Source organism: Dysidea avara, chromosome 12 (assembly GCF_963678975.1).
Source record: "Dysidea avara chromosome 12, odDysAvar1.4, whole genome shotgun sequence".
Classification (NCBI taxonomy): Eukaryota; Metazoa; Porifera; class Demospongiae; order Dictyoceratida; family Dysideidae; genus Dysidea; species Dysidea avara.
In genome coordinates, this window is record NC_089283.1 from 3,775,974 (window position 1) to 3,794,236 (window position 18,263).

General features: G+C 40.0%; 1 protein-coding gene across 1 annotated transcript; it reads left to right on the forward strand.

The window, feature by feature from the left end:
- The first annotated feature begins 12,181 nt into the window (after nt 1-12,181).
- Nucleotides 12,182-15,522, forward strand: LOC136241677 (integrase/recombinase xerD homolog). Its single transcript, XM_066032930.1, has 2 exons — nt 12,182-14,490; nt 14,555-15,522. The coding sequence occupies exons 1-2, from the start codon at nt 13,800-13,802 to the stop codon at nt 14,746-14,748; spliced, it is 885 nt and encodes a 294-aa protein (XP_065889002.1). The 5' UTR covers nt 12,182-13,799; the 3' UTR covers nt 14,749-15,522.
- The last annotated feature ends 2,741 nt before the right edge of the window (nt 15,523-18,263 follow it).

Genomic DNA, 18,263 nt, shown 5'->3' on the forward strand with positions numbered 1-18,263 from the left:
CATGTTATACTTTAGTATAATGCATACTATACTATTACATATATGGTTTCAGTTTATTTACCACACACTGTTAAAAATGAAGTGCTATTATAGCACCTAAAATGCTATGGTAGCACCCAACAGTGCTACATTTTGACTGTTCCAGTCAAAAAATAGCACGTAGAGGTGCTACCATAGCACTTCATTTTTAACAGTGCATTACCTGAAATAGCTTATTTAATAGTTATACCATGGCCACAAGGGATTTGCCTGATATATATGCCCAAGCCCGAGGGCCGCAGGCCCGAGGGCGAGGGCATATATATCAGGCAAATCCCGAGTGGCCATGGTATAAGTAATATATACCACACTGGCATGCTCACCTAATAGGTGAAGGAAGACAAACCTGAATTCACTACATTACTTTTATACAGAGGCTTGCAAAAATCGATTGTGAGTTTAAATTGTGGGCACAAAAAGAAATGATTGTGGGTTTCACTGGTTGTAGTGATACCATTTTAAACCAAATAACCACTTTGTGGATGAATAAAGTTACCTAAGGTGCTAAAATAAACACTTAGACATATAGGTTGTGAATGTTTGAGGCATCTTTTCATGCAGTTGAAATGTACTCTGTAGAAAAACAATCCCCACATTGCAAAAATGATTATTTAGCGATGCTTAGTAACTGAACTATGCAATGCTGACTCACTCAATTCTTTTTACTTCACAACAATGCCCCTAACTAAATCAACATGTTTAACTCAAACCCACAATGCAAAACTTTAAGCAGCTCTAATTCAAACCCACAATGCAAAACTTTAAGCATCTCTATATAAACAATCAAAGGGAACTGATGCTTTGTAGTTGCCTCAGCATCAAAGGCAGTTGTGGTCAGGGCTATATCATGATATTGCCCTGACCACAGGGTGATATTTAGACATTGCCCTGTGGTCAGGGCAATATGTGATATATAACCCTGTGATTTCCTTTGATCTGAGGTGTCAAAGTGGTATATATCTAGTATAATGCCCACACTATACCATCACATATATGGTTTCAGTATGTTTAACACATTAAGTAAAGCCTTACATGAGATTGTTAGTATAATACAGGCCATATCAAGCTTTTTTGTATTCAATAAGCCACTGGAAATACCATCTTATATATATATCTCTTTTTTCACAGTGTTCTTACTATGCATTGTGTCAAACAAAACTGGAAACAATCCAAAACATCACAGCTTGAATTTAGTATGTATAGCTGGGCAATGGATGATGCTACAGCGTTTGTGTCTTCACATTAGTCCTTAAGATTGGGCTTTCAAGTATCATGTTTACTAAGCCTATAACCAGGATTCTTAGCAGGATCCTAGGCCTTTTCTGTTCAGTGTATAGTGCATGTTTCTGAAATTCATTTTGCATGAAAAGCATTCAAAAGCTAATGAGTGTGGGGAAATGCTCTATAGAAAATTTTTTGTACTTAAATGACTAAATATTTTAATTCAGCAATTTTTGTTGAATTGTTAATTAAAGTTGAGAATAACTGACTGTAATATCGAATATTTGATTGCTCTGTTACAGTACCTCAGTTTTGAGTGTAATGTACTAGTAAATTTTAACAGAGGGTGGTTTGTCCAAGGTCACCAAATCTCCTCTAAATATTGGCCTGTAGTAGTGAAGATCAACCCACTGGAAAATCCTGAAAAGGTTTACCTTTCCCAAGCATATGCATTTGACCAGTTATGAACAATCTTTAAGTGCCTGTGCAAGGTTGATGGCATTATTGTCACTATCCAACTCACAGGCTTTGGTGTGGATCTTCGCCAGGGCCAATATTTTCCTCAAATGCCATTAAAATATCTCTCTTCTGAGCTCTCATGTCAGTAAACAGATCTGAAGACACTATAGCTACTGTGGCAGTGAATAAAGGACCAAAATATTAATAAATTTTACTTGGTCAGAACTGTTTCGTTGTGTACATTATGTTCACCAGATATACTTGTTTTACATCAAATGTAGTTAGTTACCAGGACAAACAATGATGTCATCCACCATGCATGTGCAGCCAAAATTGATCACAGCTGACTTAATTTTTGGAAAGCTAAATCTTTTTCGGGAGTTTCCAGTGAGTTGTCAGAAAGAATCTGTTCTCCTCCCTGCTAGTCTTAGTTAGTAAGCATTATACTTGAAGGTCCCAATCTTAAAGACACATGTTAAGATACAAACCCTGCAGCAATATCCATTGTCTAGCTGTTCAAATTTAGGTTATGATACTGATTCCAGGTTTTATTAGGTGTGGAATACCTGAAATGCACTGCCAGTATATGCATATTCAGAGGTTTGTCATCCTGCTGTATGACAGGACTTGTAAATGTGGAGATATCGACAAAGCCTGATGAAAACTTAGCTGCATATCTCACCAAGCAAGGCTGCTCTAGAACAACAGAGAGAGCTACTTGTCAGGTGGTCATGTGTATATGGGACAGTCACTGTTAGAGGGACTTTTGCGTGGCAGTGAACCAGGTATTGTATTATTAAATAAACCACAGAATCTATGTAAGTAATTTTAAACTATAGAATAATAAGACAATTAAGTTTGCCATATTTTGTATTGCTTTTTCATGGTTTTAGTGATATATCTAAAAATGGGTGGGGCTTCCAATGCCCTTATTAACCAGATAGCTATGTTTATCACTAAATGTACTGTATAGCTATACATATACATACACACAATGGTTTTCTCAGAGTCTAACGCACTACTGCGAAGTATATGTACAGTACATGTACATAACACAGGACATTATGTTATGGTTGAATAGATATTTTCCAGTGTGTACAGTATGTTTTCCTACCTTTAGCACTTCCTAAATGACTTAAATCATCTACGCACAAAAACATCAAATGAGTTCACAACTGATGAGAGCCTAATAATGCAGTCCCTCATAGTTATACTGTTGAAACAGTATTCTCGGTAGAAATACTACACAGAGAATACATTTTGGCGACGTCTGCTATACCAAATCGCTAGGTAGATTAGTGTAATTCTATATCATATGGTAGAGAGATTCATGTTTAGTTTGTCATTTTCTTTGTTTATTGTGCAATTAAACATGTTGGTGCGGTTGAGTAGGCGGAACCTATCAAAGGGGCATGGTCTGCACTGGCCAGGCCCAACATCCAAATTTGTTTTTAAGGTGATCCTCTACCCCTGTGCCGAATTTGGTACTTTTATCACTAAAACGCAATATTTTATAACTAATCTGCCCCACTAAACCAAATAAATGATTCAGTTCTAGAAATGGCATCGTAAATAAATTTGCTCTTTAGCTCAATTCTTTGATTAATCCAGACATCCTTGTTCCATACTACAAAATCACAGTATTGTACATTGCAAAACTTCATCTACATCTGCACCTGCAGCTGGTAGTAATATTGGTGTGTCTCCTTTAACCTTAAAATTCCATTGTCATCTTGTACCAAAAAAAAGTTAGAGTTCTCCTCTGCAACTTGTTCCAGATCCTTTTCTCTACAGGAATATGGGCATTTTATCTCCAGTGTGCCATCACCATGACAGCTACAGCTTACTAAACCACCAGGAGTGGCACCAAGGAATGGATACAGTGGGTGCAGCACTAAGCCAACTTCAGAAATTTTAAAATCTGAGTGCTTTTTCCTCATTTCATACATGGGTCATTCCATGTCAAATCAACAAGGAATTTAGGGTCACCTCTCGGATTTTGACGAAACTTGGTGTGTTTTTAGTACCTGTGATGCTTATCACTCATGCAAATTTTTAGCTCCATACAGCCCATAGTTTCTGATTTATGACCACTAATATTTTGATGAAAATTTGGTCCATCTCTAGTTACAAAATAAACTGCAACTTTGTACTGTGTAAATATTTTTCAACACAATTTTCACTGATGGAAGACTGTTGATTGACCTTTCTAGTGATCCCTAAATTATGGGATATCTACTTAATTATGGTTCAAAAGTACTTCATTGAAAACTTTAATCCTTTATATTTTGAACAATGCTGCTTGAAATTTTTCAAATTCTTTTGTGAATAATGATTGGGTCATAGTCTATGTTTGATAAACTTTTTGTGGTGGGACCACAATGGGCTCAAGAGATATAATGAATTATGTTGAGGTATGCAGTGGAATTTGCAGTCTATTATTGCTGTATTGGAGTGTACACCTCAAATAACCACTTGCAACAAGGCCATGCCAAGTTTGTCTTACAGAGAGAAGGTGTCTAGGTAGATTGCAACCTGTATTAATGACCACCTGTATTGAAAGACCATCAATAAGCTGCAGCTAATTTATACTTTAATCGGATCTTATTGTATAGCACCAAAGCATCAATCTTTTCTAGAAAATCCAAAAATGGTCCTTATTAGACAAGTTGACTATAAATGAGATCATCATGCATCCATAAACACATTAATGTTGTATCATCTCTTCAGTTATACCTTATTTATTAAGTAAAATCTTGCCATAGTGCACTTACATACATATCCCCACTCTACACTATTCAAGTTACGTACACGGCTGCATAGGTACAACAGACCTCCTCAAAAAGGATACCTGGGTACCTTGATAGCCTAATAATCTTACTTTATAATTGTATGTATGTACATTTTGGACCCAAGACAAGTCTGTGGTTTCTCAAAAATGAACACTTCATCAATGGTCCAGGGAATAGAAGAATTACACTGTATACAGTAGATGCATTACTTGTACCAAGAGTTTTTATATTATTAACACTTGCTTGCACCTCAATGCATGATTTATAGTACTAAAATTAATCGTTTTTCAAAGTATTTTGTGTTCACGTTTTGAAGATCAGTACAGGTAAATCTAAAATATGTGGTCAACATGTTTACTTCCTATGTGAGTATGTGTATGAATTCATGACTTAATCTTCAAAGTGGTCATGAATGTCAAGTAATGTAGTAAATAATTTCACACATTAAGGTACAATTAATGCATGTATATGGTAAAACCCCTCCATTGCTAGGACCATAATAAAGTGTTCATATTACAGAAGCCACAGAAGTATCTTGGTCTAAATGTATGTGTACTGCTAGAGTGGGAGTACAGTGTATAAACAGGTGTCCTGGTTATCAAGGTATCCCGGTATCCCTTCTGAGGAGTTCTGTTGTATGTACCTATGCAGCCACATACGGAACTTAAATATGGCTAAGTCCACTACAGTGGGATTCAACTTAATAAAGAAGTGAAGAGATGGTACAACATTTACATGATGTTTATGGACACATGGTGGTCAAATCTATAATTTATAGTCAACCTGTCTAATAAGGACCATTTTTGGATTTGCTAGAAAGGGTTGATGCTTTGGTGCTATACATTAAAGAAGCATAACTTAACTGCAGCACATAGATGGCCTTTCAATACAGGTGGTCACTAATACAGATTGCAATCTACCTAGATACCTTCACTCTGTAAGACCAACTTGGCATAGCCTTGTTGCGAGTGGTTATTGGAGGTGTACACTCCAATACAGCAATAATAGACTGCAAATTCCACTGCATACCACAACATAATTCATTATATCTCTTGAGCCCATTATGGCCCCACCACAAAAATTTTATCAAACATAGCCTATGACCCAATCATTATTTACAAAAGAATTTGAAAAATTTCAAGCTGCAGTTTTCAAAATATAAAGGATTAAAGTTTTCAATGAAGTACTTTTGAACCATAATTAAGTAGATATCCCATAATTTAGGGATCACTAGAAAGGTCAATCAACAGTCTTCCGTCAGTGAAAATTGTGCTTAAATATATTTACAGAGTACAAAGTTGCAGTTGATTTTGTAACTAGAAATATACCAATTTTTCATGAAATATTCAAAATATTAGTGGTCATAAATCAGAAACTATGGGGTGTATGGAGCTAAAAATTTGCATGAGTGATAAGCACCACAGGTACTAAAAACATAACAAGTTTCGTCAAATTCCGAGAGGTGACCCTAAATTCCTTGTTGATTTGACATGGAATGACCCACATATATTCATTCCAAGCTGCATCTTCATGCTTGCATCCTTACGAGCATGCTGCAGAAGTAATTACTCTGCTTGTCTGGATAGCAAATGGACTTAATCAGGTTGTAAAATATTTGTACTTGGGACATTCTTCAATTTGGAAGCTGTGACACGTCTAGCTCTTTGCTGAAACCAGACTCATGAACTTGATTGCTTTCTGGTATGCCTTTCTACTAACTCAGCCTGATCTGCAGTGATAAACAGATTGTCATAGACTTCACAGGGGTGGATCTAGGATTTATAAAAGGGGGGGCTAACTCAAGGTACTAATCTCTTGGGTAGAGGTGTACAAAGCATGCTGGAACTAGGGGGTCTGGGGGCATGACCCCCCAGGAAAATTTTGAAAAATAGATGCTAAAATACTGCAATTTGGAGACATTTCCACATAAAATTCATAGTATTTTCTGCCAGTAGATACTTTATATACTGCGTTTAGATTATAGGTATGGCTCTCTGAAGCAGTTTGCTAATGGAAAGTTTGAGTAGGTACAGACAACCAAGTACATGATGCACCCCTCTCACAATTGCACAATACTGAATAGGTACATGCTAGAATAATAATGTTGAAAGTGGAAAATTTTGAAATTTGAACAATACAAGATTGAATCTGAGGGCATTTTCAATGGAAATTGTGTACCTGAATTAAGTATTGCCATACATATTAACTACACAAGTAGATGAATGAAGCCCTTTAAACAGACTGATGTACTTCATTGTATGTATAGGTGCAGGCAGATTTGGAAAATTCCATAACAGAACCAACTACATGTTTCCGGTGAATGTTCTATTAGAGTAGTTAGCTGACTGCATCTCGATCTTGTACACCTCCAATGCTGATCCAGGTCCTTGTTGCATAAACTTTAGCATAAATCCACTGATAATACCTTGGAAAGATGTTTATAAGGTGGTTTTATGAGTATTTGTATTATTAGTGATTATATAATCATGCTAAGACAAAATTTCATTATAATACTCAGCGTATTGATCAAGTATAGCCTAAATATGAGGGGGGGGGCTTCAGCCTCCAAAGCCCTCCCTCCCGGATCCGCCCCTGCTTCATCACACTTTTGTAGCAGCTCGGGGTATGCCAGTGCAATGGCACTGGGGTCAAAAAGCTCAGTCAGCGACTTAGGAAAATTGGGTAATCTAGCAGTTGGTATGTAAGGGTCACTAAAGCCTTCAGTATGTGACAGCATAACAGGCTTCCCACTAGTGGTAGACAACTGGGAATGAAGCACAGATAGGTCAGTATCTGTAGGTGGTGCAAATGTAAAACCTTTCTCTTAGGTTCAGGTTCACTAGTTCTTCAGTTCTTAAAGCTACTTTCCTTTTTTGGTTCGGTGTTTTAAAGTCAATATCAGCGACCTTACTAAATGAAACAAATTTAAATTTGGCAGGTAACCAAGAACATGGCAAGGATGTAGCACTGAACTGCCTCTTATTAAGGTATTACCTTCAGCAGCAAACAGGACTGCTGCTATATGTGAACACACTTCTCCTACTCCAGCTATACATGTACAATGTGCACACATTACTTCTCCGCATGGCTTAATGGCTACCCAGACCGGTTATGATGGTAAAGAAAGCTTCTGAGAGTGCTTTACAGCTGCAGTGAACAAAAGACTTCTTGATTGTATGTTCAGATGTGTTACAACAACGTTTGTGACCCATCCATTTATGAAGAAGTTATATCCATCTAGACTCTTGTAGGCCAAAAGCTGCTCAAATGTGTAGCCTGGCATGAGGATTAGATAGTTGAAGATATCTCCATGCATAACATCTGGCCAATCCATTCATTCAACAGCACTACTTACAATGGATTTGGCGTCCATACGAAAGTATAGATCTACACTACCAAGTAAATCTATCTTCTCATCATATCTCTTGCGCGGCTCTTCAGACAGCTCCAAATGATACTTAGATTTTAAATCAGCACTCACTAGTATCAATTAGTTGTTTGTATACAAAAACAAGTCCACAGAAATCCTCAGGGCCGCCCAGAGAAATTAAGGGGCCCAGGGCAAAGAGTTAAAGTGGGGCCCAAGAGGCAAGTAGGTTTCCATTCTGAATCACAACTTCACCCAAGCTGTAAGTTTAAGACCACAAAAAAAAGGTCACAACCTGCTGACAATGACAATAACTACCCCTCACCAACCATATCTCCTTATCTATAAGTTTCTACACTGCTCCTCTGAAGAACACTGTGACTGCTCTATTAGAGTATTTAGATCTGAAGAAAGAGATAACTGTCATAATAATTGACAATTACATGAACAAAGGGTCAGGAGTCCAGTCTCAGGGTTACCAAGTGATTACTAAAAAGTATGGAGCCCTGGCAAGACCAAAAAAAAAAAAAATTCATACAAAACTAAACAATTATACATGGCTTCTCAACAGGTAAATAGATCAACTACATCCCAAGTAGTGGAAGCACGGGAATTAAAGATCCTGTATGAACAGGAGATTGCAACACGAGCTGCTTGCTGAAGAATACAACGAATAGTATTCTTTGGTAGATGGCATAGCTACATCGCTTAGTTTAGAGACAGTCTGTGGCATGAAATGGCCCAAACAGCCAACCTCAATTGTCACAAGATTAACTGAACATCCAGCCTGTTGAAGGTCAGTCAGTAATGAACCATAGCGATCTTCTTTACGGTTCCTTGCAACTAAAAGGTGATGTTCAGTATTAGTAACTACAGAGAGTTCTAATAATGTGATGGAATCTGTGGAAACTGCTCTATTAGAGTATATCGATCTTTTCAACGGGGAAAATGCCCCCCCCCCCCCCCCCCCCACTGTGGGCGGCCCTGGAAATCCTACAATACTATATACAACAAAACACTACAGCGCACCTGCCGTAACCATGGTATTTTCTGTCGGTTATGCAATATTAGACAGAAAATACGCTCTCCGCGGTACGTTATTGCGCATGCGTGGCGGGATAATTGGGGGTATTTAAATGAATGATTGGTTGCTAGGGCAGTTCTAGGCCGTTTACCAAGCTACTGTTGCTTCATTTTTCCTCGTTCGAAATGTCTGTTACTTCTGGAGTAACTGTCACGGTTTTAAACCCTCCAGTCACTTCAATGGCTGGTGGTGGAAGCAGTGGAAGTGGAGGAAGCTCCAGCAGCTCGTTAGCTACCACTACTTTGGAAACGAATGCTAAACTGGACCGTATCGTCCACATGGTGACCGCATCCCAGGCAACGACTCAGCAGTCTATTGACGCCTTAAGGGTTGAGTTTCGGAAGGAACAGGAAGAAACTGCAGAGAGAGCAGCCAAGAAAGCTCGTCTTTCAGCAGAAGTAGCTTTCAAAAAGAAAGGCAACGAGAGGCAGTTCCGCTTCAACAAGTCACTCCAGGAACACCTTCGCGTAGCTCATGTGAGGATTGAGGAGGTTTCGAGCTCTCCCCCTGTGTCGTCCGAGCTCCGGCAAGCACAACTTGCAATAGAGGAAGGTATGCGTTTGTTGAAACTTCGCCAGAAGGCTATCAGGTTGGCGGACCGCTCAGAGTTCGGTTGGTCTCTTGTCGCTGAGTATGACGCAGACGAGTTGGCTGATGATAGTGACGACGAGAAGAAGATAGAGAAGGCCGAGAAGGCTGCGGAAAGGAAAGCAGCAATAGCTAAGAAGAAGCGCGGTCGTCCCGCGCAGCAGTCTACCGGTTTTGGGCGTGAGGCCCGCTTTCCTCTGGGAAGCCGTAGGATGCCGGAAGTGGTTCCGGTACAGGCCACACCTGTTGGGTTTCCTGGTCGTCAAGCGCGCCCAGTTTCAGGCGCCTGTTTCTATTGCGGAGAGTTTGGCCACTTCAGGAGAAATTGTCCCAAGGCACCAGTAGGAGCAGCTGCAGCATCTAAACAGTATCCTTTTGAATGTGGCATACACAGTGACTGTGATTTGTATGACTTACTGCCAGTTGGCAACCCTGATTTTGAAGGGCAAGGCCCTGATGCTGGATTCAATGGTCCTATTTGGGAGTTAGATGTCGATGAACTTCATAATATACGGGTCCAAGGAGGCCTCAGGCAACATATAAGGTTTTGGATAGATGTTTTGAATGCCCCTGATAGGGTAGTGGATGCAATTCAGTATGGCTATGTGTTGCCTTTGTTTTCTTCACCAACACCATATTTTGGTTGTAACCATGGTTCAGCTTTGGCTAATTGTGACTTTGTTTCCCTGGCGATCCAGGAATTGTTAGTCAATAACTGTATTGCTAAGGTTGACTTTCAACCTTTTATATGTAGTCCTTTGTCAGTTGTTGATGGACCCAGTAAGAAACGTCTGGTGATTAATCTCAGACACCTCAACCAGTTCCTGTGGAAGCAGAGGTTTAAATATGAAGACCTTAGGACAGCTCTGATGTTATTTGAAAAAGGTGATAAGGCATTTACGTTTGACCTGAAGTCTGGTTATCACCATGTTGACATCCACGAAAACTGTTGGAAGTATTTAGGCTTTATGTGGCCTGTAAATAAAGTCCAGACTTATTTTGTGTTTAAAGTCCTTCCATTTGGCTTATCGTCAGCATGCTACTTTTTTACTAAGCTTCTTAGACCATTAGTTAAGTATTGGAGGGGACATGGTTATAAGATAGTGGTGTATTTAGATGACGGTATTTGCTCTGTAGAAGCTGAAAGGGCCGAAGCGGCCAGTAGATTGGTTCAGGAGTCCCTGGCTAATGCTGGCTTTGTGGCTCACCCTACGAAATCCCAGTGGGTTCCTTCCTACCAGGTGTCTTGGTTAGGGTTTGATATCAATCTAGAAGCAGGCCAGATTATTGTCCCCACAGATAAGGTGCATGCTCTTAGTAGTTTAGTGTCTTCTGCAATTAAGACAGTAGTGCTTACTGCCCGTCATATTGCTAGGATCATTGGGAAGATAATTTCTTTGTCCCTTGCAGTGGGCCCAGTTAGTCGACTCATGACTCGTAGCTTGTATGCAGTGATTACTGAGTGTTATACCTGGAGTGACATGTTGTCACTGAGTCCAGAGGCTCTCTGTGAGTTACAATTTTGGGAAGCAAATCTTCAGGAGTATGACTCTCAGCCTTTATGGCGCCAACCAGGTGCTGTAAGAATTGTGTATTCTGATGCTAGCGATACAGGATTTGGTGGGTATATTGTTGAACATGGTCAGTATGTGGCACACGGCCATTGGGATGCTGTAGAGGCCCAACAGAGCTCTACATGGCGTGAGCTTAAAGGTGTCAGGCTGGTTCTTCAATCATTGATATCAAAACTTCAAAATTGTAAAGTTAAGTGGCTTACTGATAACCAAAATGTTTCCCGGATTCTTCTGGTGGGTAGTAAAAACCCGGCCCTTCAATGGGAAGCCCTAGGTATATTTTCCTTGTGTGTACAATATAGTGTGTCTGTTGAGCCTGAGTGGATACCTCGTACTGAGAACCAGATAGCTGATTTTATCAGTCACATACAAGACTTTGATGATTGGCAATTAAACCCAAGTGTGTTTTGCTGGTTGAACAGTAGATGGGGCCCGTGTACAGTTGATCGCTTTGCAAGCTTTTATAATACTCAACTACCTAGGTTTAATAGCCGTTTCTGTAACCCAGGGTCTGAGGCAGTAGATTGTTTCACATGTGATTGGACTGGTGAAATGAATTGGTGGTGTCCCCCAGTCTACCTCATTCCACGTTTGCTAAGGCATGCTCAGAACTGTAAGTGCAAGGGGATCATTGTACTACCTCATTGGCCATCAGCCCCATTTTGGCCTCTAATTTGTCCAGTTGGTAGTTATCTTGCTTCTTTTGTCAGGGATTGGTGTGACCTGCCCCTGTTTGACCATTTATTTTTGCCCGGTAGGTGTACCTCAGGGTTCTTTTCTGGTTCAAGGCCAACCACTCGTGTTCTTGGCTTGTTATTGGATTTTAACATGCCTGTTGGTGACCCTCTGTTGTTCTCTTAAAACCATGTGTCATATTCATTGAATAGCTGATAGTATTTAAAAAATAATTATATAACCAAGTACTAAGAATAATACGAAACGCTGTTAAAATTACGTCATAAATAAATAAATACATAATTAAATAATTAATAATTAATGTTTGAGAAAACTACGAGGCCTAGAGACATGAACTAACCGGGGATAGATTCGCCTATGAATGAAGGCACAAACGTATAATCGTCGCTCCTGTTTGTGCTGATGACTTGACCACACGTGTAATTCTATATAACGCCCAGTACCACACCCTTGCTTAATTACTTACATATTGCGCGAAGAAGATTAGTGATGCCCGTGCAGGAGAGCCAGAAGCCACTTGTGTAAACAAGAAGATTACAAGTAAGTTTTTATGTTTGTAACATCTCAAGTCTCCATGCCAGCTGCCAGTGGATTCATTCACGTAAATAAACAATATAAGAAAACATTAAACTGACATATGCCATGCTCTTTACAATAAGCTTACAGTTACATATGAAATACAAGTAAACAATTTTGTCTTGTGCAGCTGGCATGGCGAACTTTCTTTGTGTTGGTGTCAGGCAATTCAATACGTGCTTAATCTTTTTTGCCTTCACCTGGCGTAGCTACTAGGCTCTAGTGGCTTGGCTGTCTTCCTTTATCTGGTTCATCTGGCTTGCATACGCCTACAGCATTGTGTAGCTATCTCCTGCAAGTTGTGTATGCATAACTATAGTGTGTCACCCATCACTGTGCCATTGCTACATCACTGATGAACCTTACTTAGCTCTAGTTGATGTTGATATGCATTGCTGTATATTGGCTAATAATTTTTATCTGCATGGTGATGTTGCCTATAATGTATCGCTGCATACAATACTGCAATAATGTATAGTTCTCTCCTGTATGTTTTGTATACATATACTGTGTACACATCACTGTGCCATTTATACCACACCAATGATGTACTGGCACTTAGCTACTGGTGGCCTTTAGTTACGATGCCACTATTGTGTTATATCTGTCACTACTGTGACATATTGAGTTGATTTGGGGATAATGCATTCACCACCTAATAGCCTCACCGGGGGGCTGTCACGTTGGTGTATGTACTTGGTTGTATGTGACGCGGTCCTAGTAATAATAATAAAAATAATAAATAAATAAATAAATAAAAATAAAATTTAAACAAAATTCATTACGCAAGTTGTATATATATGATTGAGAATGTGCTCTGTTCAATAAGCCAATCACAGACAGGTAGTATACATAGAATTAGTGTAATGAGCACCCTTCTGCTACACCAACAGTTGGTATATCTCCACATGTTTATTGGCAAGTGCTGTGTGCCAGCCACTGTCGGTCAGTGTGCTGAGATGCTTTTTGTGTTAAGCATTGGTTTGTGTTGTTCCAGGCTCTGTTGGTCAGTGTGCTGAGGTGCTTCTGTGTTATGCATTGGTTTGTGTTGAGCCAGCCACTGTCAGTCAGTGTGCTGAGATGCTTCTGTGGTAAGCATTGGTCTATGTTGCGTGTTGAGTCAGTCACTGTCGGTCAGTGGGCTGTGATGCTTCTGTGGTAAGCATTGGTATGTTGTGTGTTGAGCCAGCCACTGTCGGTCTGTGTGCTGAGATGCTTCTGTGGTAAGCATTGGTCTATGTTGTGTGTTGAGCCAGCCACTGTAGGTCAGTGTGCTGAGATGCTTCCATGCTAAGCAATTGTCTGCCTGTTATTGTGATGGGCTTTTTGAATATTTATTGCACTAAAATCATGTGTATTTTGCAGTGGTACAAGGCCAGACAGTATGGCAAGAGTTATTGTGCATGGAAGATCCCCATCTTAAGTGCTTGGCCAAGAGCTTGTTTACTACAGTTCTCAACAGTAAGGCTCCTTCTACAACTAAGAAGTACATGTATGCTTTCAACCGCTGGAGGAAATGGGCCCAGTCCCTTAACAATATCGATGTGTTTCCAGTAAAGCCAGTTCACCTGGCATTGTATCTTCAACACCTGGGAGATTCTAAGCAGTCCCGAGCAGCTGTGGAAGAAGCTTCATATGCTATCGCCTGGATTCATCAAATGGCAGGGTTGCCATCACCTTCCAGCAATCCATTGGTGCTAACCACACTTTCAGGGCTTCGTCGTTCATTAGCTCAACCAGTTGTCAGAAAAGAGCCTATTACCCCTGATATGTTGGAGGCTATGGTTAGAGCATGTGGAGCAAATCCCACTTTGGCTGATGTGCGTTTCCTGGCTGTTTGTTTGTTGGGGTTTGCAGCCTTTCTAAGATATGAGGAGTTATCTAACCTCAAGTGTAGTGATGTACTTTTCTTTGCTGACCACATGGAGATTAAAATCCGTTCCAGTAAGACTGACCAGTTACGTCAAGGTGACCGGGTGTATGTGGCTTGCAGTTCTAAAGTTACTTGCCCAGTTACAATGCTTAAGCGATACATGGACATGGGTGGTTTGTCAAGCTCCTCTGGCATATTGTTCCGTCCGCTGGCAAAAGGGGGTGAGCAGTTGCGTCCATCTGGCCAATTGTCACACACTCGTATACGAGAGCTGTTGTTGGACAGGTTGGAATCCCTTGGGTTCTCTAAGTCAGATTTTGGAGTTCACAGCCTTAGATCAGGAGGTGCTACTGCTGCAGCTCAAGCTGGAATACCAGACAGATTATTCAAGAGGCATGGTCGTTGGTCCTCAGATAGCGCCAAGGATGGCTATGTTAAGGACTCAGTCGCTTCTCTCTTGGGAGTTACACAAAGATTAGGCATCTGAGCCTTTTATATACTGAGTCCCGCTCTTTGTACTTCTAGAGTGTGTCTATGTACATAGTAAGTGCTGGTGCTTGGTGCACGGCCAGGCCAACCCAAGTGTCTGTGTGTGTTGTGGCATGCAATAGAGTTTAGCGGGGAGTGGTATTTTCTGTTGGTTATGCAATATTAGACAGAAAATACGCTCTCCGCGGTACGTTATTGCGCATGCGTGGCGGGATAATTGGGGGTATTTAAATGAATGATTGGTTGCTAGGGCAATTCTAGGCCGTTTACCAAGCTACTGTTGCTTCATTTTTATTGAGAGGATGTTAGTGTGTAATGGATGTGATGTGTGGTGTTGACTTCAGTTAATTTTTTTTTTTTTTTTTTCCTTTACAGATATTAGCTAGATGATGAGCCTACTCAGTTGGACTAGACTCTGGACTATTATATATGTATTCATCCATGTGCTTAATCTTGCTTGTGGTTATTGTTATTGCAGTTTGTGTTCGAGAGTGATGCACATGTGGTGCTACAGCTACATGTATCATGTATGGTTTTTTCCTCCAGCTGTTCTTTTTTACCCATGTGGTTTTTGTTCAGTGGAGGTTTTTTCCCTTGGGGGCAGATTTGGGGTCGGCTGTCTCCAAAATTTAGGCAAAACCAATACTTTATTGTTGTAGACCCTGCTGTAGCATCACACAGGTCTGCAACTCACTGATCACATGGCATTTATTAATGTGTTGGGTAGTGTTTCCAGTATCTGTGGTGTTTCATAGTTAGCTATGATGGCGTTTTGTAAATAATTATTTTCAAACAGTCATTAAACTCTTGCTTGGTACACGGCCAGGCCAACCCAAGTGTCTGTGTGTGTTGTGGCATGCAATAGAGTTTAGCGGGGAGAGCGATTTTCCACTCGGTAATTACGGAAAATTATACGCATGCGTAAGGCCACGCCCCTTCTCTCGACACACCCGAAGACTCGCAGACAGTAGGACGGCGACAATAACTACTTGCTCCGTGTGAATCAGGTACGTGTGTATGTTCAAGAAACCACTTGCGTTATTTTCACGCCTACTACAGAACTCCAACGTTGAGTAAGGTCGGCCACGCCTAAGAAGTAGAGCTTGATCATATCATAGTATAGAATTGGTCATATATATTTTGCAGATTGGAAAAGAGATCTTGCAAGAGAAGTTACCGTCATTTTGTCATAGTCTCTGCTCTCGTAGACATAGCATGTGACGCCATACAAGAAAGAGTAAGAAGGTCACGTGATACTTTTAAAGTCAAGGTGAGTAATACAGTCTATTTCAGGTTGGTTGTCCACATAAACTAAAAATATCAGGTGAATAGAAATAACCAATGAAATTTCAAACAGCACTAGTTTAAACTGAAGGCTGCTGATCTCATTGGCTACTTTCAAGCATGTGACTTTTAACACTTTGTTTCTCTAGTCAGGCAACTGTACAATGGGAAGTGGTAACTGGTATGGCTCAGTGGTAGAATGTTGGCCTGGTAATCACAATGCTCTAAATTCACAATGGCAGATATAGAAAAATTTTCACATGAGGTGGTAGATTTAGAAATTTTCATATGGGGTTTCCAGGGCTGTCAAGTTGAGCCATCCAGACTGAGTGAGATTCTTCTAAGCCATGACCATGATGGAGCCGCATCATGCAACCATCAAACTTTATAACCAGCAGTCTAGGATTCCATGTATTTATTAGAGTTGTACCGATTCCCACTTTTTAGGGAAAACCGATATCCGATATATTTTTACCCTGTTTTACTGATAGTTAACCAATACCTGATTGTAGGTCTCTACAATTATACTTGTGCACACTCCATTAAAAGTAGAGCTAGTAAAGCCAATTCTGTGAAATTGTACGCTTGTCTCAATCAAAGTTGCTAGACAAACAAGTGGGCTAGGGCTGAACCATCAATGTTTATCTTTGTGGTTACCACAAAACATAAACAAATTACCCAAGTACATACCAGAGCCTTTGACACCAGCCCTCCAGTGGTACTGCAGCTGCTGAAACTGAATAGACTAATAATCTGTTGGCCACAGCCCATTACAACAGATTTCTGATTATGGTAAACAGCTAATTATCAGCTGCTACTGATTACTGATTATCTGCACAACTCTAGTATTTATATCAGCATGGTTTCCCTGTGCTGGTTATAGCAAAATTGTTACCCAATACATTTACACTGTAGTTATTTTATAACTAACTACAAGTATATGTGGGTATATTACAGAACTATGTTTATGGGTGTGGTATCTGAACTAGTGAACTAGCTAATCCTACCTAGATATACTGTACTTTCTGGCTGGTCTCACGTGCACTAGCATAATCCCATTCACTGAGAACCAGGAGCGGCGGAGAAGGGGGGCTGCAGCCCCTGTGAAAAAAAAAATATGGGGATTAGCCCCCCTAAAATTATCTGTAGCTGTGATGGAGAGCCTAGCTTAATAGCATCATTCGAGATACTCTAATAGAGCTGTCAAGATCGAGATACTCTAAGAACATAGCAACAAGCAGCAGGTATAACAAAAATGTGCTGACTTGGTAGTACAACTGACACTTACAAAATCAATTTAATTTGATAATTCAGTATTGAGTTATCCTGCATCAGGTTTTAATAGCTAAAAAAAATAAAACAATAGTTATGTTCTTTAAATTAAGTGGCTATCCTTTCTTTTGCCATCACCTAGTCAGAGATTACCCAACACAAGCATACCAGAGCAACATACTAACCACTAACAGCATAATTAAGTGTTAAACCATGCAACGCCCAACAACACAACAACTTTGGGGATGATACCAAGACACTACTACTTGACGAAAAGGCCATAAACATTTCAAAATGGCGAACAGTAATTGTCACAAGGCACAGTTTTGATTACGGACCAAACCCACATTACAGATAACACAAAATAACCATTCCACAAAGAAGCTTATCTAACTAGGTTTTCATTAATAATAGAAGATGAAACAGGCGTAAAACACTTACTATAACATATATGCTCTAAATAGAATTTTCTGTGATATCTCTGGATTTGTCTGTTCGTTGTAACACATGTAGCTACGTTAGATTTTATCTCCCATAATCAAATTCTTTTAGGCATGCTTATAAAAGGAATCCAGTGGTTAAGGATCTACTACTGGTTAAACTTGTATTGGCTTGGATCGCCCACTGTGGGCTATTAACCTTGGAAGAGCATAGCAAATCAGTGATCGAAGGTGAGATTTGCAATGCTTGAGGTCTTTCTGCTGGCAGGTCTCTAACAAAATTGGTTAGTACTAGCAGGTTTCTAACCACTTTAAGGACATGCTAGCCAGTCTCTTAGTGATTTTTAAAGACTTCATTATCTTCCAAAGGTCAAAGCATATTATAACTTGGGCAGTTAACATTAGCCATTTGCTTTAACACTATTGTGTTTTCGCTTGGCTTAGTGGCCAAACTGGACTACGTAAATACAACAATTGCCATTAATGGCAACATAAGCGAGCAATTACCA